General features: G+C 38.9%; 1 protein-coding gene across 1 annotated transcript in view; it reads left to right on the top strand.

The window, feature by feature from the left end:
• The window catches only part of SULF1 (sulfatase 1), an 85,222-nt gene extending 74,227 nt beyond the window's left edge, over positions 1–10,995 (top strand). The window contains exon 17 of the mRNA XM_023727720.1: positions 10,134–10,995. Coding sequence (XP_023583488.1) covers positions 10,134–10,954 — 821 coding nt within the window. The 3' untranslated portion in view covers positions 10,955–10,995. The remainder of the gene's footprint in view (positions 1–10,133) is intronic.
• The last annotated feature ends 2,865 nt before the right edge of the window (positions 10,996–13,860 follow it).

Below are 13,860 nucleotides of genomic sequence, written 5' to 3'. Positions count from 1 at the left end.
TGCTGCAAAAGACCTCTTTAAAGTGTTAAAAAGCAAAGATGTCGCTTGGAGGACTGAGGTGCACCTGACCCAAGCCGTGGTATTTTCAATCTCCTCACATGCATGTAAAAGGGGGCAATGAATAAAGAAGACTGAAGAAGAATTGATACCTTTGAATTATGGTGTTGGTGGAAAACACTGAATATACCTTGGACTGCCAGAAGAACAAACAAATCTGTATTGAAGAAGTACAGCCAGAATACTCCTTAGAAGGTAGGATAGCAAAACTTTCTCTTACGTACTTTGGGCATGTTATCAGGAGGGACCAGTCCCTGGAGAAGGACATCATGCTTGGTAAAGAAGAGGGTCAGCAAAAAAGAGGAAGACACTTGTCTTAGGCTAGGTTCTCTAGAGAAGTAAAACCAGTAAAGTGTGTGAATATATATATAGAGAGAGATTTCTATTAAGGAAATGGCTCATGGCTGAAATGTCCCAAGTCCATGGGTCAGGCTGGAGGCCTCTCATGATTCACATAGCCACAGGGGCTGGTGAACCCAAGATCTGCAAGTCAGACAAGAGGGCTGTAGCTCACAGGGTGTGAAGACCGAAGAATCCCAAGATCGGCAGGGAAGATGGCAGGTAAGCTGCTAGCTCAAGTCCCAAGAACCGGAGGTCAGACCAACAGGAGGCGGTGGCAAGATCCAGTGTGAGCAAAAGCCTCCAAGCCTTGCCAGAAAGTCCATTGATATCGGGTACAGGCCACAACCTCAAGGAAACTCCCTTTCAGCTTCTTGGCTACTCATCATGGAGGTGATCACATTATATCAAATCCCATCGTGGAGGTGATCACATCATTATACGACTGCCAAGCTACGTCATAACTGCCAAACCACTGAGAAGCATGGCCCAGCCAAGCTGACACACAACCTTAACCGTCACAACCCTCAATGAAATGGATGACACAGTGGCTGCAACAAGGGGCTCAAACATAGTAACGATTGTCAGGGTGGTACAGGACTGGGCCGTGTTTTGTTCGGTTGTACATGGGGTCTCTGTGAGTCAGAACTGACTCGACAGCACCTACCACCACCACAAGGGAAGGGGGACACAAAGGGGACCTCAAGGGATGAACAGAGCCTATTTAATGAGCGGTGTTAGATGTAGGGAGGACCATATAGTTTATCTTCCAAACAGGACACTTTTGACTGTGGAAAGGGGCACTAAAAACATTTAAAATTATATAAATTTTAATATATGTATTTTCTGGTCAATTAGCTCATTTTTTTATTATACTGGTAAAACTATAAAATAGTTACATTCAAAACTACTTTTTAAACTAAAATTCCAAAAATCTTGGACAAACTTGAAACTGGATGGGATGCCAATACAACAGACATACACTGGGATGGTCCCAGGTAAACCCAAAAGTGTGGTCACCCTAGCTAAATGCCAGCTCAAAGGATTTGCTCTTTATTCTGAGAGCAATAGGAAGACATTCAAGAGCTTTAAACTCGAGGAATAATATGACAGGTTTTGGGTTGATCCAATTAGGTGACATAAATAATTATGAGAATGGTTTCTGGGGTGAGATTGGGCTTGTGTCCTGGCTCCCTCTTTTCCCAATTTGGGGATCATTTGCCAACATCATTATAGGGCTTACTGTGTTCCTACACTCTTCTAAATGCTTTAAATATCTTCACTTATTTAACTCACACTCTAAACTTTGTGAGGTCAGTACTATCATTATCCCCATTTTACAGATGAGGAAATTAGTCACAGAGAAATTAACTGATTTTCCCAAGATTATACAGTTGATGGTCAGTGGAAAAGGGGTTCAGACCTAGACAATCTGGTTCCAGCATGTGCTTTTAATTCTCTTGGGCAATTTATTTAACCTCTTTGTGATTTGGTTTTCACATATATATGGAAGTGATAATAATACATATGCTTTATTTACATAGAATTTCATGAGATAATACCTGAAAAGTGCTTAGCACATAGTAAACACTGAATAAATGTTATTCTGTGATCAGTGTTTGATAATAACTTTGAATACTGAGAGAAAAATTATGTCAAAGATGACTGGAATTTTGAAAGACATTTGCCTTTATGTTGTAGTTATGTGCGGTTGAGTCGGTTCCAACTCATAACGACCCTATAGGACCGAGTAGAACCAACCCATAGATTTTCCAAGGGGCAGCTGGTGGATTCAAACCGTCAACCTTTTGGTTAGCAGCCAAGCTCTTAACCACTGTGCCGCTAGGGCTCCATGTTGTTAATAGTGAATAAAATTAGCAGTTTTTATCCCTGGGTGGTGCAACAGTTAGTAAGCTTGGCTGCTAACTGAAAGTTTTAAGTCCACCCAGAGGTGCCTCAGAAGAAAGATTTGACAGTCTACTTCTAGAAAATCAGCTGTTGAAAACCCTATGGAGCACAGTTCTTCTCTGACACACATGGGGTCACCTTACCAGCAGCTGGACTGGTATGACTGATGAAGTATTGAGAGAAGAGGGAAGTTATATGTATTCACCAATAAGCAGATAGGCAGCCTCTGACTATACAAGGTTATTCATCTATAGATAAGTGATACATCTTACAGATACTAAGAAGTACTACCTTAGTTGAACTTCATTGCTTTTTATTTGTAAAATATATAGCTGTTCCTGCAATTTATCTATAATATTATTTAGGTTAGAAATTCATAACTTTCTACACAGAGCAAATGCCTGTAAATAGGTATTTGTGGTTGGCTTTTGGTTACTATGCAGAACATCAAATTCAGAGTCTCTGAAATGAAACCAAATTCCATTAAAAAGTAAGCATGCTGTGTTTGAAGCAGAATGAAAATCACCCAAAATGCACTCTGATTTGGTCCCAAATATTGAAAACCCGTGCCTTCAGAAAAATACTCAAAGAGAGCACAGAAAACCACGGAAGGGCTTAGGAGAAAGGAACGGATGCATTAGCGCAGGTACTCTGTTTAGGCTCTCTCAATTTTGAAAATTAAATTTGTACTCTCGAAAGTAAAACTTGGAGAATACCTGTATTAACTAAAATGCCCTACGAGGTAGCAACAATCAACAAAATTGTAATGCTTTCTAATTTTCTTACTGACCCAGTATTTGCTTCTTGAAATTATAGACACCTACCCAGTATACCAGTTGCCATCGAGCTGATTCCAGGTCATGGTGACCCCATGTGTGTCAGAGTAGAACTGTGTCCCATAGGGTTTTCAATGACCAATTTTTTGTAAGTAAATCCCCAGACCTTTCTTCCGAGGTGCCTCTGGGTGGACTCGAACCTCCAACCTTTTGGTTAGCAGCCAAGCGTGTTAACCAGATCCAGCATGCAGTGACTCACCCACTGAGCACAGGTACCCAGAATCATCTAGCAGATGAATGCTGTAATGGTGGGACTCACACAGCGTTGACAAAACACAGAAGAAAAGAAAGACTGTGGAGGGGATGATGCATAAATTTAATCTTGAAGGTTGAGAGCTGACTAGGAGAACAAGGCAGGGAGACACATTCTAAGAATAAATAAAAGCTCTGAGGTAAAAGAGAGCCTGGGGCTTTCAGGAAATTGTGCGTGATTCTAAGGCTAGTGCAGAGGTGATTTGGGGAGACCACAGGAGAGAGGCTGAAGAGGTCGACAGGAGTCAGCCTGTCTCTGCAGAAAAGATTGTTTCTGCTTCTGATGACATTGTTAGCTGTTGTTGATTATAACACTCCTCTGGGAAGAGTTAAAATCTCACACGCACATATCTGAGTTACCCATCTGTAGAGTATAGCCTGATGTGATTATTTGGTCATGTTTTTATAAAAGTGTAAGTGTCGCCTGGAGAGAATTGTTGCTAAACTTGAGACGTTGGTGTGTTCTTAAATTTCCTTTAGTGGCTTCACAACTTTTCTATTTCCAGGATGAGAATTACCTGTAGCTTGAAATCATCTATATTTATTCTGAAAATTCACTTTTCAGAACACACTTACCCACCCCCTTTCTCTCTGAATGAAGGACTTCAGAATGGTCCAAGAAAAGGGTTTCATTTTATGAGCTACAGACTGGAAGAAACCAGGACACACACATGGAAAATTTAGGTTCCAAAGTCTAATGCATTTTTTTAACTTTGTATTTTGATATAATCCCACATTTATAGGAAAGTTGCAAGAATAGCACCAAGAAGTTTTACCACAGCTGATTTATCATTTTCTCTTGTTCTCTCTCTCCACACACACACACGCGCACACACACACTTTTTTTCCCTGAATCATTTGACAGTAATTTGCACACATCATACCCCTTTATATATCAATTCTTCAGTATATATTTCCTAAAAACAATCTTTCACTTATGTAATTCTAGTACATTTATCAAAATCAGATAATTCAACATTGATACAATGCTATTATCTAATCAATATTGCGTCTTCAGACTTTGCCAGTTGTCCCGGTCAAGTCATGTTTATAGTTCTGCTTTGTTTTGTTTCTGATCTGAGCTCCAATCCATGCTCATACATTGCAGTAAACGGTCATGTCTTTTAAGGCCTTTAATCTGGAACAGCTCCTCAACTTTTCATTGTCTTTCATGACTTATTGAAGAGCACAGGTAGGTTATTTTGTAAAGTGTCCCTCCATTGAGGTTTGTCTGATAGATTCTCATGATCGTATTGAAGTTGTGCATTTCTGGCTAGAATTCCACAAACGTAATGTTGAGCCCTTGGCATATCTTATCAGAAGGCGCATGACATTTGTTTGGTGGTGTTAACTTTGATTACTTGGATAAGGTGGTGTTTACTAGGTTAATCTACTGTAAAATTATCATTTTTCCTTTTTTAATTAATAAGGAATTTATGGGGGGGGATGTTTTTAGGATATGTAAATACCCCGTTCCTTATGAAACTTTCATCCACTGCTGTTTGCATACGTTTGTGATTCTTGCCTGAATCATTAATATAATGGCTGCAAAGTGGTGATTTTCCCAACTGTCATTCCTGTGACATTTCTTAAGGGTTATTCTACTGTAAAGAAGAGGTTTTCCTCTCTCCTATATATATTTTTATATCATATGGACTTACTGATTCTTGTTTATTCAATGGATAAACATTTTTTGCTGTCATTTTTCATGTAGATGCTCAAAATCTCCCAGAACTGGCCAGAGGTGTGCCTTCAGGTGGCTTCTGTGTCCCTTTGACATGTCTCCATCATTTTTTGAGCACTTTCATTTGCTTTCTGGTCCAACAATATGTTCCTGGTTTATCCGGAACTTTCCCTCCTCGGATCTGAAATCAGTCCTTAATCCAAAGGGCTCTAGTTCCTTTTAGTGGAGAATGGCACTTGGAAACCAAGATCTGAGTTTGAGGTGTATAAAATTGCTATTGAGAGGTCTTTGCATCTAAACCTTTTTGTTGAGCATAACTAAAATACACACACACACACACACACATATATATACATCTATTCCTGTACTTATAGATATATAGAGATAAGTGTGGATATAGCTATCTAGATACGTTAAAAACCATGTGTTCATACTGATACCTCTAATACTAATGCAACACCATGAGGTTTCTTCTACTCTTCTTTCTTGCTGTATTATAGCTTCCTTCTCCAACAGTGAGAAATGTAGTCCCCATTATCCTCAAAGTGTGAACTCATTTGTTAAATGTTACGGTACTCAGCAAGCAATTTCAGGATTGCTAACTCATACTACTGCAAACCAAACCTACTAACTAGAGTTTAGTACATTTTCCAGTTCTTCCTGCCTTTAGAACGAGAAAGTATAGTTGAAATACTGTGTCCAGAGTTCCTTGGGCTAGTTCCATCCTTTTATTGTGGCGACGTTACTCGTTTGAAATAGAGTAAGGTTCATTTACCTGTTTGTATTCCATTTTAGGTTCTTTTTTTCTCTTCCCCATTGGTTTGATTTTGGTTCCAGAAGTCAAAACTATGCAAAAAGTATACTCGAAGAAGTATTACAATTTCTTGCCCCCATGCCTTGTAGGTAACCTCTCTCATCAGTTTCTGCTTTCCCTTTCTGTGTGTCTTATTGCAATAATAAGTACATGGTGTATGTTTTATTCTCTTTCTACAGAAAAGGTAATGTGTTATATATACTGTACTGCACCTGTGTGATTGTTTTTGTTTTGTCCTGTGAGATTAGGACCTGGACATCTTTGGGACACCATTGTTCTGCTTTCCACAAGTATCAATGTTATACTTGCTTAATACGAAAAGTTCAGAAGATTTCTTTCACTATGCTCTGGAACAATTTATATAACATAGGGGGTTCTCTTTTCCCTGATGATCTGGTAAAATTCTCTTGTGAAGCCATATGGATCTGGTGCTTCTTTGTAGTTTTTGATAACTTTTCCATTTCTTTTACAGAAATTGCTCTGTTTAAACTTTGTATCACTATTGGGGTCAATTTTGGTAAACTGTATTTCCTTAAGAAATTATCCATTTCATTTTGTTTTCAAATTTCTTTGCATGGAAGTTTGCAAAGTAAACTCCTGTGATTTTTTTAATTTTGTGTATTTCAATGATTATTTCTCCCATGTCACTTTTTGTTATGTAGTTAAGCTTTCTCTCTTTTTTCTTGATTTGCTTAGCTAGTGATTTGTCTATCATGTTACTATTTTTTTTAAAGAACCAGAATTTTTATTTATTAATTAGATATATTATTTTTCTGTTCTCTACCTCCTTACCTTATGCTTTTACCTTTTATTGTTTCTTTCCCTGTGCCTTCTTTTGGTTTACATTGTTCTTTTTCTAGATTGGGATTTAATTAATTTATTTTTGGTGATAAAAGTGTTTAAGGCTATCAGTTTTCTTCTGATTGCTGCTTTATATGTATCACATAAGTTTTGACATGTAGTGTTTTCATTATCATTATTTTGAATAAATGACGTGATTTTAGGTTTTTATTTCCCTTTTTGCCCAGGAAATGTTTAATAGAAGGTTTGTGATTTTCCAGGTGAAAGGACTTTTTAAAAAAATTTTTATTCTGTTACTAATTTCAAATTTTATTGTATTGTATCAGAGAGAGGTGTTTGTAATATTTCTACTTTGTGAAACTTACTAATGCTTTCTTTGTTACTTAATAAAATTATGTCAATGTTCATATATACTTGAAAAAGTACATTGTCTGTTTTCAGAGTTAAATGTTCAGTATGTATCCATAAGATCTATCTTATTTATTATGGTATTTAGGACTTATTTTTTAGTCCGTTTGGCTTCTCTTGTATTGAGTAACTTCTATTATTCTATTTCTATGTAATTCTCATGATATCCTCTATAGTTTCATCTTTATAAAGACTGTTGCTCTTTTTATTTTTTTAATGTCCTTTGGAACTTAGGAAACCCTGGTGGTGTAGTGGTTAAGAGCTACGGCTGCTAACCAAAAGGTCGTCAGTTTGAATCCACCTGGCACTCCTTGAAAACTCTATGGGGCAGTTCTACTCTGTCTTATAGGGTCACTATGAGTCAGAATTGACTCGAAGGCAATGGTTTGGGGTTTTTTGGAGCTTAGGGAGATTTGTATCTTTCTTCTATTGAACTGCCTCTGTGCTTGCACCTTTTTAATGTCCTTAATCTCCTGTTTTTGTATGTAATCTTTTATTTCATTGTCTAGCTGGCCAGTTTATAATACCATCTTTTGACTCTTAACTATTGCCTGTATAATATTCAATGAGCTTATTTGCTTTCACTTTTTCTACTTCTCCTCCCACTTTTTAGTTACCTTACTTCTACTTTGTCATGTAAACTGTGTGTGTTATTGTTCTACCCTTTTCCCCATGATTTACTCTTACATCTAATAAATACATGAAATGCTTACCATCACATGAAATGCTTACCATCACATGAAATGCTTACCATCAGTTCTTTTGCCAGAGTTTCCCTAGTCATTTCTGGTTGAATGAAGCCCATCCTCTAAGATTTCTCAAGAAGGGCTGATGTGTACAGTGTTCCTTGAATTCTTACATGTCTACAACTTTTTCTATTGCTTCGATACTTGAAAGAGAGCTTGGATGGATATACAATTCTTAGTTCATACTTTAATTTCTGATTTAAGATGGTTTTCACATCCTCAGATCCTTGATTGAGGACATGTAATTTCGTTAGGAGTGTTGTGTAGCTGTTTTCTTCCCTTTATGGTTTCTCTTGGCGGGGCCATTTTCATAAGGTGATGGGTTTTTGATTCTCATTTTCTGTTTTCCTTTACAGCAATTTTGTAAAGATTTAGGCTGCTTTCATTAATTCTGTGGATTTGGAGTATTTCCAAGATTCCTAGTTTAAGAGCATCCTCTTCTGTCAGTGTAACCAAGTGTGATTTCTTTTGTATTTTTATGTGAGTGAGTGAATGAGTGAGAGAGTGAATGAATGAGAGTGAGTGAGAGTAAGTGAGCAAGAGAGTGAGTAAATGAGCGTGTGAATGAGTGAGAGAGTGAGTGAGTGAATGACTGAGTGAGTGAATGAGACAGTGAGTGAATGAATGAATGACAATGAGTGAATGAGTGAGTGAGAGTGAGCAAGAGAGTGAGTGAGTGAGTGAATGAGTGAGAGAGTGAGTGAATAAGTGAATGATAGTAGGAGAAGTTATGTGTGCTCCGGTTTTTTGTTTCTTTCTCTCTTTTTTTTTCCTTGCAGGACCTGAAAATTCGCCCCTTTTTTCCTTTTCCCTTAACCTGCAGTTCCCAAGAGGGCTTCTGCCTTCCTCTGTGTCCGTGTTTCTCCCTGAAGCAATGCCTTCCACAGACTCCCACCACGAATCACGCACACTTGCAAGCCCCTTCCTCACTGTGGGTGCTGTCGTTTACCGTACCTCTTCCGTATTTTAGATCAGGGTTAACGTTCCTTCCAGTGGCGATTTGAAGTCAGTCTTCAGCTCCGTCCTCACTCCCTCTTCTCTTCCATGCAGTTTTCCCAGGGCTTGTAGCTGAACTGTGAGACATAGCTCTGCTGGGATTTGGTATTAACTTTTTTCCTTATAGGCGATTTGAAGATTGTAGCATTCTCTGTCTTCTAGCGACACTGAGGGTGTGGGTTTTATGCAGTTTTACTTTTCCTGCTTGTTGATCTGTATTATTTTGTGAGTAATTTGCTGCATTAATCAAGGCCACATCTTTCTAAATGTCACTTGCGTGCAGCCAGAGAAGAAGTGTTGTTTTCTGCAAGACTGTGGTCATTTTCCTGATGTAGATGGTGCTGGTGATTCATACGCTGTAAAAACAACTCCAGGGTTGATTTCTCAAGGGTGTGGAACTTTTAGGGAGAAAACAACCAAAGAAGAAGACCCAAGCATTTGACTTGAAGAGTTAGTGTTCAAGTTTGTTTTTATTCTTAAAGGGCCAGGGAATGTCGAATAACAGCATCTTACTAAGCATGTGACATTAAAACACTTTCAAATCCAGAGTAGAACTGCACTACATAGGGTTTTTAAGGCTGCGACCTTTCAGAAGCAGATCGCCAGGCCTTTCTTCCTAGGTGCCTCTGGGTGGGTTTGAAACACCAACCTTTCAGTTAGAAGTTAAGCATTTAATCTTTTGCGCCACTCAGGGACTCCATCATTCCCCTAGCAACCCTATAAGTGTAAAAGTATTATCACACCACAAATCCCACATGTGACAGATGGAGGACCGAGACTTAGAGAGACTCACTCACAGGATCTCCTCTTGTGAGAACTGACTTGAGCACCTGTTGTCATCAAATCGATTCTGACTCCTAGTGACTCTGTAGGACAGAATAGAACTGCCCCGTAAGGGTTACCAAGGAGCAGCTGGTGGATTTGAACTGTCAACCTTTTGATTAGCAGCCAAGCTCTTTACCACTGCTCCACCAGGTCTCCAGCTTGAGTATGGCCAGGAGTAAAACACTAGACTTCTGACCAATAGGCCAGCACCATTTCCAGAATCAGCTGTGCTTAGTGAGAGATGTTTTTACTCATTTGATCCCTTTTCCAATATCTTGTTGTTCAGACACGTTTGTAACCTAAGGCCAGTTCTTGATAACGAATTACTCAGGGGAGGAGTGGGGAATATTTTTCAGTGTTATAGTTTGAATAGACTTGATCTATAAGAACAATGTAAATTGCTTTTGCAGATACATAGGAAATATATTTTCTCCACTAACAATCTGCCTTCGTCTATTTTTTCACAGAGGACAGTTATGGGATGGATGGGAAGGTTAATCGGCCCAGTCTCATGGCAGACATCAATTGGCAGGCCCTGGAGGATCTCTACAGTGTGAATGAAAGTGTCTATGAGTACAGACAAAACTATAGACTTAGTCTGGTGGACTGGACTAATTACTTGAAGGATGTAGATAGAGTATTTGCACTGCTGAACAGTCACCATGAGCAAAATAAAGCAAATCAGACTAAAACTGCTCAAAGTGCTGGGTTCCTGGCCATATCTCCTGTGCCCCCTGTGCCAGGGGAGATGGGCTTTGCTGAGTCAGATGAAGACCCAAGTCATGTGGATGGGAAAGCTCCTTGTTTAACCTTGCCAGCCGACCTTAGGACCCTGCATTTGAACCGACCAACATTCAAGCCAGAGAGGAAACTTGAATGGAATAACGACATTCCAGAAGTTAGTCATTTGAATTCTGAACACTGGAGAAATCATAAAACTGAAAAATGGATGAGGCGTGAAGAGATCAATCATTCTGACAATGATTTCAGTGGCAACAGCATGACAGAGCTGGCACTCCAACCCAGCCCCGTTCTGCAGCCCATGAGCAGGCATCAGCAAGAACTTTACCAGGATAGTGGTCCAGGAGATGTGTTTGAAGATCAGCTGTATCTTCCTGTGCATTCTGATGGAACCTCTGTCCATCAGATGATCAACATGTCCACTGTGCAGCCGCAAATGAACTCCAGCACAGTGGAAAGGGCAGCAAGCAAAGTGGAGGAGAATCACAACAGGAAGAGCTTAGAGAGTCTAGAAGGCAGCACCTCCTCGCTCCTCTCCTCTGATTAGATGGAATTGTTACCCTATACACAGTATTTTTTTAACTTTTTATTAGTAAACTAATAAAAGCAATCATAGCTACCAACATTCCAAGCTATTCTAGACACACTTGTGCTTTAGAAATTAGTGTATGTGTGAGCATTGTGCACACAGGGACTCATTGTTTTAATTCACTATCTTTCAAAAGTAGAAAGGAAGAGGGGTTTTGTTTTGTTTCTTTCGTTTGTTTGTTCGGTACTAAAACAGTATTATCTATTGAAAGTTGTGGGAGCATGAGTATATAAATGTTACCCGACCGAGAAGGCTAGAATCGTGACGTTCTACATTTCTAAAACCTGACACCATCAGCGAATCTTCCTACGCACTTCCACTGCCTGCATGATGTGGTTTCGACTCATTTTTAACCACTGGAATTTTTCAATGCCATCATTTTTGGTTCAGTGATTTTGCACTTTGAGATCTGAATGCCATGTCTATTTGGTTAGTCTTATTTTTTCTTTCCAGTCTTGTCACAGTCCCACTGTTCTCAGTGGGACACAGTAAAATAGACCCCCTAGGACGACACACAGTATGGATCCCATATTGTTTAACATACTCTTTCGCCAGGAAATATTGCATGTGTTTTACCTCGACTTGCTAAAATTGATTAGCAGAAAGGCATGGCTAATGATGTTGGTAGTAAAAAAATAAATAAATGAATAAACAAAGCTGAGATTAACTGATTTCCCTGTGCCTGACCTCCAGGTATTCATCCTATCTTTAAGATCATTAAATTCTGCTTACTTTATTGACAGGATAAAAGGACACTTTTTTTTTTTTAATCTTTGTTTTGTTTTCATGACCTGGTTATTAGGCATAAGTGTTGAGAAAAAGTATGTTTAGTTGTGAATTTATATCAGAAAAATGTTTTTCAGTAAAATAAACTCACAAGTGTTTCATAATTTAAACACAGTATATGTGAGGTCAATTTCATAACATGGTGTTGTAAGATTATTTTTAAGGCCTTCAAGTTCTGATTTTTTTTAAGGCATAGTTCAAAATTATTTTTGAAAAGCTGTGTCTTTGAAAATATTCTTGTTTTGTACTAGATTTTTTAAATACCAGCAAAAGGATTACCTCATTGAGAGTGTTATCAGCACCCTATTCAATTTTCCAAGAAGGTTCATACTCTGTTTGGATTTTTTTTTTTGGCTTTTTTTTTTTTTTTTTTGGCTTAACAGTGATCGTCTTTTAATTCAAATGCATAGGTAAATTATGTTTTCTTAAGCATTTAAAGTAAACTCTTTTAAAGAAAATTTAATTTGCTATAGTTGGATTTTTGATAACTTTAAGAAAGTCTTTATGGTAGACTGTACATATGTTGAAATTAACTACCTGTTTATCAGATGTGTGTGTCATCCACCGAATGACAGAATAAACATATTTATGATCATGAATGATGTTCTTTATAAAAAAGTTTCAAGTTATTAGGAAGCATACTGTGTTTTTTAATCTTGTATAATATTCTGTGATACTTTTATAGAACAATTCTGGCTTCAGGCAAGTCTAGAAGCAGTATTTCTTGAAATAAAAGGTGTTTAAACTTTACCTGTTTCAGAGAAGTCGACTTCAACAAGTTTCTGTGGTACACTCCTTTCTTGCAAGTGAAACTGAGTCCTGATCTCAGTCTGTTGTTAGGTGCCATTGACACGGTTCCAACTTATAGCGACACTCTGCATAACAGAACGAAACACTGCCTGATCCCGCACCATCCCCGCAATCGTTGTTAAGCTTGAGCCCAGTGTTGCAGCCACTGTGTCAAGCCATCTCATTCAGGGTCTTCCTCTTCTTCGCTGACCCCCTACTTTACAAGCATGATGCTTTCTCAGTTTACTCAATTGACTATTTAGTCCTGTTTATAAAATTGACCTGCAGTCAGTGTGTTATGGAACATTATCGCATTAGTGATTTCAAAATGGATTTGCCTCCCTGCTGTCAGTGAGAACCTGGGAAAGGGAGCGGCAGGGCCAGCCCACACTTGGTTCAATGCCCTACTGTCATCATCTCAGAATTCTTAGTAATTTTTGAAGAAAGGGCCCCGCATTCCCGTTTTACAAATTATGAAGCTGGTCCTGGGCAGCACAGATGGCGCTTTCCCAAAACAAGGGGCCAAAGAAGCACATGAAGAGACACTCAATGTCATCAGTCATTGCTGTTGTCACTGAGTCGGCTCCAACTCACAGCAACCTTGTGTATAGCAGAACAAAATGTCACCCAGTCCCGAACCATCTTGATGATCATTGATATGTTTGAGTCTATTTTTGCAGCCATTGTGTAATACCTTCCAAGCTAGGGGGCTCATGTTTCAGCACATTATTGGACAATATTCTGCTGTGATCCCTGTGGCTAATTTTTAGAAGGGAATCGCCAGGCCTTTCTTCTTAGTCTGTCTTAGTCTAGAAGCTCCACTGAAACCTGTCCTCCATGGGAGACCCTGCTGGTATTTGAAATATCAGTGCCATAGCTTCCAGCATCGTAACAACATGCAAGCACCCACAGTATGACAAACTGACAGACCGGTGGTGGCATTAGTTATTAGGGAAATGCAAATCAAAACTACAGGGAGATATAACCTCACATCCATTAGGATGGCAATGATCAGAAAAAAGAAAAAAATTATAACCCTTGTGCTTGTCCATTGCTGGTGGAAAGCAAAATGGTGCAGTCAGGCAGTTTCTCAAAAAGTTAAACATAGAATTACCACGTTATTGTTAGGTACCCTCAGGTCGGTTCTGACTCGTAGCAACCCTATGTACAACAGAATGAAACTGCCCAGTCCTGTCCCATCCTCACAATTGTTGCCATGTTCGAGCCCATTGTTCCAGCCGCTGTGTCAATCCATCTCGTTGAGGGTCTTCCTTTTTTCGCTGACCCTC

The sequence above is a fragment of the Trichechus manatus genome, unplaced genomic scaffold (assembly GCF_000243295.1).
Source record: "Trichechus manatus latirostris isolate Lorelei unplaced genomic scaffold, TriManLat1.0 scaffold00018, whole genome shotgun sequence".
Classification (NCBI taxonomy): Eukaryota; Metazoa; Chordata; class Mammalia; order Sirenia; family Trichechidae; genus Trichechus; species Trichechus manatus.
The sequence above is the reverse complement of the archived record's forward strand: the minus strand, read 5'-3'. Positions and strand labels throughout refer to the sequence as shown.